At 35.2% G+C, this 13,042-nt stretch overlaps 1 protein-coding gene across 2 annotated transcripts in view; it reads right to left on the bottom strand.

The window, feature by feature from the left end:
- mthl1 (methuselah-like 1) overlaps positions 1–13,042 on the bottom strand; it is a 269,222-nt gene that overhangs the window by 118,174 nt on the left and 138,006 nt on the right. For both annotated transcript variants that reach the window (XM_069813100.1, XM_069813101.1), the window contains exon 2: positions 7,331–7,409. In XM_069813100.1, the coding sequence (XP_069669201.1) occupies positions 7,331–7,409 (79 nt within the window). The remainder of the gene's footprint in view (positions 1–7,330; positions 7,410–13,042) is intronic.

The following is a 13,042-nucleotide window of genomic DNA, read 5'->3' as shown; positions in this document are numbered from 1 at the left end:
CTTCGTGATCTGGTTAAGCGAGTCACATGGTGTGCCCAACGGCCTGTATTGGATCACGATGGCAGTGGCACAGTCTATTGTTCTTAGTACTCACAGCGCTCCAAGCGGCTAGCAACTATCGCGAGAAATGCAAAAAGTCATTCCAAGCTTCGTGACTGTATATACTAGACTGTGGTATAACATTATAAACGTGTATCATATATTTTTTTTTTGTACGACAGCATTATATAGCAATCAATATAAAGTAACATGTAATTTGTAATGATTGGTAGTTTGTTACCATGGTCTCTGAAGAAAGGGGTTGCTAATGTGATAAATATTATAGCACGGAAAATCGTTTCATAGTACAGTGCTCTCATTTTACGAGGAAACTAGATTACAGCGGAACACCGGCGTACACTTTTCTGCGTGTCGTGCTTCCATTACTACCGGAAAATCAAGACATTTAGCAATTACAGAATAAAATAAGCCCACGAATTAAAATTATTATTAAAAATACGTGTATACAGGTTTATTACTCACCATTTATTTCAGATACCGTTGAAAATGACCTCTTTCCGCAGTAATAATAATAATGATTTATTTAACCTGGCAGAGTTAAGGCCATAAGGCCTTCTCTAACACTCAACCAGGAATAAAAACTGCGTTATAGAAACACTACAAATTTACAAAGTACACACAAAACTGAATAAGATAATAATAAAATGTAAACAAGTAAGAAGAAATCAGACATAATATATAACATACAGAAAGAAAGAAAAAAGCATAATAAAATGTGAACAGCAGGTCAAAAATAAATGAGGCCTACAAAGTATAAAAAATAAGACAATTATTGATAATAATAATAATAATAATAAATAAGAATAGTAATGATAATAATAATGATAATAATAATAAATAAAATAATAATAACAGGCCTAATAGTAATAATAATACTAATATTAGTAATACAATAGTGCAGTACAAAGCATACAATGAATACAATATTTTTAAGTATACACAGTAAGGAAAATTATGTTTATATATAGCTCAACTTATCACATTAGAGATATACCATTATCGGAAAATATGAAAACAAAAATATAAAATAAGTTAAATATCACTAGAACATAAAAAAAAGTGAATACGTGGAAACATGCAATACAACACTTGTCATAATAGTAAGTTAGTTTGGCAACTCGTCATAAGATAATTTTCTAACTTGGATTTGAAAGATTTCAATGTTCGGCAGCCCTTGACTTCAGGCGGCAGAGAGTTCCAGTGACGAGAGGTAGCAACAGTGAAAGATGAGGAATACAGAGATGATGTGTGAAGTGGAATTTCTAGCGTGTTATCGCGTTGTGATCGAGTATTAATATTATGATAGCGAGAGAGAGTATGAAAACGAGCGAATAAATAATAGGGGGATGAAGTGTGCATAATTCGATATAGGAGAGAAAGTGAGTGCAGATTTCTCCTCTCATGTAACCTAAGCCATGATAACTTCTCGAAAGAAGGTGAGATATGATCATAGTATCGAACATTACAAATGAAGCGGACGCACGCGTTATGAACACGCTGTAGTTTCTGGGCAGAATCAATCCTGAGACCACTGAACAAAACATCGCAATAATCGAAGTGAGGTAGAATGAGTGTCTGTACCAGCGTCTGTTTTAATTTAGATGGATAATGATACAATCTTTTTAGTGAATGGAGAATAGAGAATGCCTTCTTACATGTATACTTAATATGCGTATCCCAACTAAGATTAGATTCGAAATGCACTCCGAGATTTTTTACGGTAAAGCTAAACGGGATGATTGTTTTATCCAGTTTCACAGGTGGAATATTCAGGTCGTTGACTTCAGGAATTAATCTACGGTTCGCGAACAGAATAGCCTGTGATTTACATGCGTTTAGGTTAAGCCCAAATTGTTGAGACCAGGAAGAGATGGAATCAAGATCTTCATTAAGACTATTAATACTATCATTTAGTGCATCAGGACGCGCTGAAATATACAATTGAACGTCGTCTGCATATATTTGATATCTGCAGTGCTTAAATGATTTAGAAATTCTATTTATATAAATAGAGAAGAGCAAGGGGCCTAATACTGATCCCTGAGGAACTCCTGTATCTACAGTACGCCAGGATGAGAAACGATTATTAGATATGACACGCTGCTGGCGGCCAGTAAGGTAGGAGTACATCCAGGTGATAGCACTATCAGAAAAGTGTAGCGTTTGTAGTTTAGTCAATAGTAGATCGAAGTCAACAGAATCAAAGGCTTTGCTATAGTCCAATAAAACTAGTACAGTAGCCTGTCGTTTATCCATGGCTGCGCGTATGTCCTCAGTAACATTCAACAAAGCAGTAGAAGTGCTATGGCCATTTCTGAATCCTGATTGTAAAGGGTCTAAAAGATTAAATTCTATTAGGTAGTCTGACAACTGCTTATGAATTATGCGTTCCGGGCTTTGGATAAAACGGGAAGAATGGAGATTGGCCTATAGTCTTTTGCAGAAGTTGGTGAATTTACTTTAGGAAGTGGGCGTACCAAAGCTGTCTTCCAGAGTTGCGGATAAACAGACGTGATAACTGAAGAATTAAAAATATGGGTTATTACAGGAAGAACGATATCAACTAACTTATTGAGAAAGACTATGCTTATGTTGTCAGAGCCTTGTGCTTTAGATTTAATGCTTTTAAGAGCCCTTCTTACTTCAGAATCAGTAATGTGCGAGAAGAAAATTTTTTCGCGAGAAGGAGGAGGATTAGCTAGGAGAGTAAGTATTAATTGTATTTAGTTTTGACTGCTTTTCAGGTCGTATAGTGGGAGGTGAGGTAAAGTATTCATTGAGTTTATCAAGTGGTATGTTTATAACTTCAGCTTCTGATGCTTTCTTTCCTACTCCCATATCACGTAAGTTATTCCAAAGACACCGCGGGGGAACGGACGGGTCGACGAGACTCAGAGCGTGACGGCGTTTAGCATTCCTAATGCTTTGTGTGGTTTTGTTTCTAAGTTTTTTGTAGTTGTTAAAGTTTTCGGCAGATTTGTTGTTTCTGTACTTCCGGAAAGCAGCGTCACGTGACGTCATAAGATTACGAATACTGTCATTCAGCCATGGGGCGGGTCGGTGGGTGACTCGTCTCTTCTTTAAAGGTGCATGTTTGTCGAATAATTGTGTTATCATGTCATTAAAGGTGGCAACTTTTTCGTCAATTGTGATTAAATTAAAAATAGTATGCCATGGCATTTGTAAGGCGTCAGAAGTTAGTTGGTCGTTGTCAATGCCTTTTAGATCTCTGTAAGTAATTACCTTAGCTGCATTTTTTGGGCACTGAAGAGAGTACTCGGCAAAAATAAGATCATGACCAGATATTCCCGGAACTGGTAACTGTCCTGAAGTTAGAATTCTATCAGAATTATTCGTAATGATTAGGTCAATTAAAGTATCGGAAGTAGGTGTGTGGTGGGTAGGATTGAGTGAAAGAATTGTTAGATTGAAAGTTTCGAACAAATTACGGAGTTGATTAGTCCCATTTGATCTGACTGCCAGAAGATTTAAATTGAAATCCCCCATAACCAAGACGTGTTCATATTGCGGTAAAAGATCAGCTAACGGGCTTTCTAAATCGGATAGATGTCCAGCTTTGGGAGGCTTATAAATAACTGCTAAGAGACATTTATGAAGACTTGCTTGTATTTCTACGAACAAATATTCGGGTCGTAATGCATCGCCTTGTGATTTTAGAATAATTTTAGGGTACAGATCATTCCTAATATATGCGCAAACTCCACCCCCTCTTTGTATAGTCTGTCATTTCTACATAACATATCTCACATCGTTTTAACAAATTATTTGCCACTTTCTGTAATTCCGCTTCCCTAGACGATTAAGTGATTTTCTGGGACTTACTTATAACCGCGCCCGAATATCCCCAAGTTTATCATCAGTTAAAACGTGTATTTTCCGCTTCCTCTGTAGGCCTATATCACGAACTGAAACTGTTGTACGCCATTTTTTCATCAACTTTGAAGAAGATTTTGTAGCAATGGAGTCAGGATATTTACGAGAAAATCTCGTAACGCATCTTCTATAGTTATCTCTTTTCATGTAACATTCCACCAAATAAATTCGCTGTTCAACAGTATACTTCATTTTCCAATCCATTACTTAATACACAAACAACAGTCACACGCATGTTCCGGTACAATTATCAGAAGCAACTAACTGCTGGGAAGTTTTGTAGAACTGGCTTCCCATGCTGCAGTCAGGACAGTAGGAAGTCGGCCGGCGGTGGAATGATACGAAGTTTCCTTGTAAAATGAGAGCACTGTATTAACTTTATGGCACTAGTTATGCCGTCATAACAGAAGTCATACCGTTTTGGTTTACATGTTAATATTTCACAGTACCAGAATAATAATGTGCCATAGCCTAGTATGCACGATTTCCACTAATGTTAAAGTGTTTATAATGATGGAGTACAAAAAAGTATCGTTGTATTATTTTTATCGCTGTTTGTATTTGTTGTATTTGTATGTGCTATCTGTAGGATGGAAGGGAAGGCCCTATGGCTAGTGATGGAGGAAATAAATTAAATACCGATATATTGATATTGCAAACCTAATTTCGATAATCGATATATATTGCAGAAAATATATCTATATATGGAACGATTATCGATATATTCCAATTCGTAAGCAGACTGCATTTTCAGGTGTACATTTACTGTATTAGAATAAAATTATTTAAATTTTAATAATCCTTTTTACCATAGAAATTAACATCATAACGGTCAAAAGCATAAGTGTAAAATTGTAACAATAAACAATACATTTTCAATACCATATGATGTAGGTCCTAACCTAAATCAAAATTATGATGGAGGTAGGGTGAGCTTAAATGATATAGTGAGAAAGAGTTAAGTGAACTCTACATGGTTAAGCATTTGAAAAAATGTTATGTTTTATTTAACGACGCTCGCAACTGCAGAGGTTATATCAGCGTCGCCGGATGTGCCGGAATTTTGTCCCGCAGGAGTTCTTTTACATGCCAATAAATCTACTGACATAAGCCTGTCGCATTTAAGCACACTTAAATGCCATCGACCTGGCCCGGGATCGAACCCGCAACCTTGGGCATAGAAGGCCAGCGCTATACCAACTCGCCAACCAGGTCGACTAAGCATTTGATATTGGAACACGATTCAATTATTCTAATTTTATATAGGATTCAATCCAGGACACAGATATAATGCTCCTTTCTACCTAACAACATAATCATTTTTAAATGTAAGTAGACAGAACTTGTAATTATTTTTAAATGTAAGTAAACCGTACTTAGAATGTTACAAGTTCCAACAAACTTCACAGTTGATTTGATACAATTCTTCTATAGTAAGTTCCCATTGCAAGTTATTGTTACATTCCAACATTCCAAACAACAATGGTGATGATTATGGGGATAGAATTTTTTGTGTACTAAAAAGATATAATAAGGAAACAATGTCAGCACTAGGTTGTGCATAGAAATCATAGCCATAAACAAATGTCACATCGGTATTAAATCCTTGTTTCTCTTTCCATTTCAGAATATAGAAATAAAAGTTTTGATACCCGTTTTGAGGTCAGACAGTTCCCTTTTAGGGTGGGAGTTGCTCCTACCTTGGAGAACAATAATAACAATATTAAAACAGTAGTAGCTAAACTTTCGGTCTTTCTCACGTTCGCACACGCTGCATTTTTAATTTTGTTCTGCATTATAAAGAGTTTGAATTCGAATTCCAGTCCAGCCAATTAGAACAAGATATTAGCACAGTCTAGTATATACAGTCGCGAAGCTCAATACGTAGTAAATATGCAAACATTAGATAGTTGCTCACCACTAGGATCGCTAATAACGCCTCATTACAGGCAATGCAAAATAGTACCGTCACAGTCTATTGTTTCTAGCATCCTCAAAACTCAAGCTTCGTGACTGTATATAGTAGACTGTGATATTAGTGAGATTGCACAATTATGTAACTGTCCACCTTCATTAACGCAATCTCTCGGGAATTATCGGAGTTGTCTAGTGTGGACTTTATTGTTGTTGATAATGATAATAATTCCACAAAGGAAAGACCGATAAATTTACGAGACAACCGATATATTATACGATATATTGAATCAAAATTTCGATACCGATATATTTATTTATTCTGGTGTAGTTAAGGCCATCAGGCCTTCTCTTCCACAACACCAGGAATACAAATACAATAATAGAAATAAACAGAAAAAAATACATTTACAAAGTAAATCTACACAAGAAATAAAGAGAGAGAGAGAGAAAAAAACACTACAAACAAAGTAAAGCATACAAAAATATACACAGGTTGCAGTCACAGAAACTTTAAATGAGTGATTAAGTATCATAATTAATTGTATCCTAACTAATTAACTAAAATAAACAAGAAACTTGCAATTTTAATCTAGATTAAAAAAAGAAAAAGGAAAAAAAACAAATCAATACTTCTAGCAATACCTAAAAAACATTAACTAAGACAAAATTTTCCAATTTAATTTTGAATTGTGATAAGGTCCGGCAGTCCCTGACGTCATTAGGTAACGAATTCCAGAGGCGAGGTATTTCTACAGTATAGGAAGATGAGTATAAAGACGTTCTATGATGAGGGATAGAAAGAAGTGCTTGATGTCGGTTTCGAAGAATTGTAAGAAATTGAAAGCGCGATAACAGATAATATATCGCTATATCGAAACGAAAATATCGGGTTATTTTACGACGCTGTATCAACATCTAGGTTATTTAGCGTCTGAATGAAATGAAGGTGATAATGCCGGTGAAATGAGTCCGGGGTCCAGCACCGAAAGTTACCCAGCATTTGCTCGTATTGCGTTGAGGGAAAACCCCAGAAAAAACCTCAACCAGGTAACTTGCCCCGACCGGGATTCGAACCCGGGGCACCTGGTTTCGCGCTGACCGTTACTCCACAGGTGTTGACGAAAATATTGGTATTTCGTAAAAACCGATATATCGTTCCCATTCTACCTATGGTCTTAATCCTGTCAGATTTAATAAATAAATTGGAAGTTATTAAACCCTCACACGATTCTGTAGTCTAGATTCTAATAGCGAAATCTCCCTGCATGTTCCGCGAACCGTGGTCCTCACGTGTGAGACGACTGACTCAAAACACGTTCGTCATTGCATTGTACTCGTCTAACTGTTCTTTTATCATACACGCAGGCCTAGCTCATTAATATGCTTGTCACATCGGTTTAAGTATTCGTTTTATAACCGATACATCTTACGTTACTTGTTTTTCAGTTTGGCACCTTACCTGAAAGTCCACCAGATGTTGAAACACATGGTGTTCAGCCAGAAGAACGCAGCCAGGAAGAAGAAATGCATGGAAATGGCTAGAACAAAAGAAAAGCGGCTTTTAATGGCTTCCCAGTAGATTTATGTTGTACCGAGTCCACTAGACAACAGAAGCAGACTTGGGACATTCCAGTCTCCAGCGTTTCGAACTGCATACCGGTTCCATATTCAGGGCAATATAGTTCGACCTGAAGGCTGAAAGTCCATCTATTCTGTTGGAAACTAGTGCTTGTCTACTCCAAACAACTAGAGAAACCTCGTACGTACAGTACTAATATTACCACCACCATTAAGTTCTGACATTCCTCATAGCTCTAAGCTGGAAAGGTATTAGTATAGTATAGTATAGTATAGTATAGTATAGTATTTATTAAATTCCATGGTATTCGTACATCGCTTCACAGCTAGAATATGGAACATGTCAAAACATCTTAATAGTAATTACCAGGGAAAGGATTTATATGTAAATACATATTTACTTATAAAGCTAATATAATTTATATTTTGCATTATCTTTATGTTTCACAATGTGTAGGGTTGAAAAATCCTACTTTTATTTTCCATATTTTTCCATATTTTAGAGTTTAGTACATATTTTCGTTAATTTCCATATATTTTCCATATTTCATATAAAACAGTCCATATTATATTAGGTTTAACAATAAAACAAAACAAAATTCCATTAACTTTTAAAAATACATTTCAACAATAGAGATTTAAACACATGTTCAGTAATCCCTTTAACATCAGAGTTATTTGAAAATTAGCAGTCCTATCAACAATGGGAAAGTAAGTTACAAAACTGTATTAATTTAATTTAAAATTTTTAACAGACTTCAGTTGTGCAGCTCAACAGTTAAATGCCAGTCAGAGTACACATAGGTTCAGTTTTGTAAATCATACTATAAAGACGGTAAATATGCCAAAAGTACGTCATTCAGTCAATTTAAAATCAAAACTAACAAGTTACATTTCAGAATTTAAAGAAGATGGTTTATAAACTGACAATAAAATATTATTTTGTAATTTGTGTCAGTGTGCAGTATCATCTACACAAAAGTTCCTGGTGCAACAACACATTACAACTAGTAAACATCAGGCCAACAAACAACTAAATTCCAAGCAGAGACAATTGTTTTTAACACAACCAACAACATCGAATGTAAGATCTGAGTTTAACATCGACCTGTGCCGTTCTCTCATCTCTGCTGATATTCCTCTCTACAAACTAAAGAATAAGGTCTTCAGGGAATTCCTTGAAAAATATACTCAACATACAATCCCGGATGAGTCAACACTTAGGAAGACGTATGCTCCATCCATCTACGATGAGACAATACAGAAGATAAGAGATGAAATTAAAGATAGTTCAATTTGGGTTTCCATTGATGAGACTCCCGACAAAGAAGGTAGACTTGTTGGTAATGTAGTTATCGGTTTGTTAAGTGAACAATATTCTGAACGAATTCTTTTACATTGTGATGTTCTAGAAAAGTGCAATAACAAAACTATAGTTAAACTGTTCAACGAAGCTATGGGTATCCTGTGGCCAAAGGGTATTATGTACGATAATGTGTTATTCTTTATTAGCGATGCTAAAGCTGGTCAAAGCTGGACAAGCATTATCTGTTGTATATCCTAAATTGACTCATTTTACTTGTGTGGCGCATGCATTTCATCGTGTGGCAGAAGTGGTCAGAGACAATTTCCCTAAAGTAGATTTGTTGATTTCATCAGTGAAAAAAGTATTTCTCAAAGCTCCCAGTAGAGTTAACGTGTTGAAAGAAATGTACCCTGAAATTCCATTGCCACCAAAGCCAATTTTAACTAGATGGGGTACATGGCTAGAAGCAGTTGAATATTATGCCGAACATATAGACTCTATTAACAATGTTCTCCTTGCATTGGACTCTGAAGATGCAGTCTCAATTGATACTGCGAAAACAGTTACCTGTGACATAAGTGTGAAGAATGACTTAGCTCACATTCAGCATACATTTTCATGCATCATAAAAACGCTCAAAAGTCTCCAAAATAGGCACCTTTCACTATCTCAAAGTTTTGAAATTATAAATAGTACTGTGGAACAACTGAATCGTGGTAGAGGTAAAGTTGCAGATGCAGTAAGAGCTAAGGTGGACACTGTACTTTCAAAAAACCCTGGATATGAAGAACTACAAAAGGTTGTTGCTGTGATGAGTGGTGAATCAACAGTGAAGATTAACTTGGACTTATCCCCAGCAGACATTGTGAAATTGAATTATGTACCAGTTACTTCTTGTGACGTCGAACGCTCTTTTAGTCAGTATAAATCTATCCTCAGAGACAATAGAAGAAGATTCACTTTTCAGCACTTGAAAGAAATGTTTGTAACCTATTGTTATGGTAACAGACAATAAAAATTGTGTTTTGTTGAAACTACATTGGAAGATAAGGTACGTCCATTATATTTTTTGTTTAGTTTGATTAAAATGTACCAATATTTAACGTACATAGTCATTTTTTTATAATTTTAAGTCCATATTTAATTCCATATTTTGGTAAAAATCCATATTTAATTCCATATTTTGGTAAAAATAACTACATATATATTTACATATTTCATATATTTTTAGTCCATATAAATCCGTTCCCTGGTAATTACTATAGAGAGCAAAATTTAGGCAAAAACATTTTTTTTCTCTTGATACAAACAGGCTTGAGATTCAATATTTACATTTTTCATGGAAATATAGGCATAAATAAATGAGTTTTATAGTGCCTAAAAATGCCTATTTCGACGTTAGTGCCTTTTTCAAGTTTTTTTTTTTTTATTTTTGCATCTTTTTCGTAACTATTTAATGTTTTTCTTAACATCCTGTACCGTTTACATTCCAAGACGGATAACAACTCCTTCCTAGCAGTGAACAACACAATAGAGAAGTACCTTCGGGCCACCCCTTCTCATTCTTACAATCTTTCAATCCTAAAATTTCAACTTTCAGTCAGCCTGGGTAGCGTAGTCGGTACAACACTTTCTGTGTTCGAGGTTGCGGATTCGATCCCGGCCCAGGTCAATGGTATTTAAGTGTGCTTAAATTCGACAGGCTCATGTCAGTAGATTTACTGGAATGTAAAAGAACTCATGAGGGACAAATTGTTATTATTAATTATTTATTTATTATTATTATCATTATCATTATTATTATTATTATTATTTCTTCCTCTGTCTGTCAGCAATTTAACACAAACTTGCTGGGTTGTACCCGAATAAGCATTCTCTTACATTTCAAGACAGATAACAACCCTTTCCTTTTTCTCACCATTTGTGAGCGACACAATAGCCACAATAGGTGGTGATCAACTACTGTGAAGCAAACTATGGAAATATGATTGGTGAATGAAAAACACTAACTCAAAAACAGAATGTCTTCATTTTGTGTATGCATATGTACCCTTGTGAAATATGTGGAAGTTTCTTTTAATCCTAGAATTTTGCATTAAAATGTTGAATCTTATATTAGTGACATTCTTTAACAAAGAAACCTATTTTTTATTTTATAGAGCCTAAATAAAGGAGTTTAAGAGCCTATTTTAGACGCCTAAAATGCCACTTTTTAGGGCTTTAAATTCCGCTCTCTTGTAAGTACTATAAAGTCTTAATTATAGTCATATTCTAGTTGAAATACGTATATACAGAAGAGTAATGACTAATGAGCCACATTTTAAAGATGACAGAATCGAAAGTTACAATGTTAGCCAAGATTCTTGCGTAAGAAGTGAGCATTTCCAGAAACTGTACCAATAACGCATCCGAATCTGGTGCTGCTATATATATCCCGTAAACCTTGGAGAACACAAATGGTAACGGATGTGAGGGTGAATTGCACATTCCGCAGTCGGTTTATTCGCATATGTCTTTAGATTCATACATATTAAAACGTCACTAGCGGACTTCATTACTGTATCATTATAATTATTAGGGCTCGGATTTTTAGATGCTAAAAATAGGGAAAATATTTGTTTTTATGTGCTAAAATCGAAAAAAAAAGTGAAAAAAAGGAAAAATATTTAATTATGTATCAATTACTTTACGTGAAAATAAACAATATACAGTATTCACCAGTATAAGTTATGCTGTCTCGCCAACTGCTAAAGAATTACAGCACAAATGAAATTCATCCTCAACTTGACCTCACAAATGACTGACTATTATCGCGTAACACAGCCTTGTACTGGGAAAAAGAGCGCCCTGGCCATAGAGAAACAACATGCACTCCCTAAAGACATGTTTATGATTGGAAACGAAAACAGGGGCAGCTGATGTTTATGAAATTATAATTTCTTCCTGAATCAGCGTTATGATAACTTACAAGGCACTCCTAAATGTCACATCAATGTTTTGTGTGTTAGTTACAGTACAATTTTTTTTTACTGGTGACAGCTCTTTTCGCTTATGGTGAGAGAGCAGACTGCAGTTTGGCAGGTCCGCAGATAGGCAATTCCGAGAAACAGTTACCAACACGAGACTCTACAGACAGCATCGGCTCCACTCTGGGCGCATGCGCTCTGCTTTGTTGATGGGTGGGAGGGAAGAGTCAAATGTGTTTTCGGGCGGATTCTGACTAAGTGGTATTTTTGTGCTTGTTTTGCTGTGTTTCTGTTACAATAGAAAGTTTTAGTATTTTTATGTTTGTTTGTTTTATTATGTATGCTTGCGTTTGTGGTGAAAACTTTGGGTACGGTATAGTAATTTAAATAGTAAAAAGTTTTATTACCTGTTTTTTGTTTTACTACGTTTGCTTACTATGCTTGCGTTTGTGGTGAAAATTATGCGTAATTGAGATTTGTTTTATTTCACGTATTGTTATGGTTCCACGCAGTTTTTGTTTATATAATATAGTATAAATTATTGGCATTAGGCCTACATATTTTATGTTTCGTTTCGCAGTACATCGTGATTTGTTTTTGGTGTTTGTGCAGTTAACTTTATGAGTTTATATTACATATTATGTATTAGGGCCTATAGGTAATAGGCTCTAGACTAGTGAATTTTTTTATCCGATGCATTGAACATAATTACAATTTAAAAAATGATATAGATATGCGTGTGGAAAGAAGTGAGCTTCTGTATGGAGGCACGTGTTGTATAGGCTTAATAGGGCTATTGTATTTTATCACGCACCGTACCATATCACCACAAAACTAAAGACTAAGAAATCGTGTTGCGAATGATTAGTTCTTTTACATGAACATTTTAAATCCGGCTTTGAAAACTACGGCGTCATTCCAAGGTACGTGCTGTATTTTGTTATTTTAGAAAATAAGCTATTCTAATATGCCTTTAATGACCATTATTCCTATTTTAACATTTACAGTATATATTACGTAAGTTCGATTACAGTAAACAAACACTTAGATACTGTTAGCACCAAGAATTATTTTATTTGCCATTGCAAAATAGATTTAACTTTAAATATCACTAAATTTATTTCGCTATATGCAAACCTAATACCAAACACCTACTTCCCACAGCATTGCACTTCTGAAACATCTTTCTTCACTCTCTTCCACCAACAAATTGCAAGATTTAAATGCCCGGTAATAAAGCAAACTTTAGTGCGCATGCGCCAGCCAAGAGCCGGTGCTGTCCGTAGAGTCTCGTGTTACCAACTGTCACGTCTAAGCAAAT

This window comes from Periplaneta americana, chromosome 16 (assembly GCF_040183065.1).
Source record: "Periplaneta americana isolate PAMFEO1 chromosome 16, P.americana_PAMFEO1_priV1, whole genome shotgun sequence".
Lineage (NCBI taxonomy): Eukaryota > Metazoa > Arthropoda > Insecta > Blattodea > Blattidae > Periplaneta > Periplaneta americana.
This window is presented reverse-complemented; position numbering and strand designations above follow the sequence as displayed.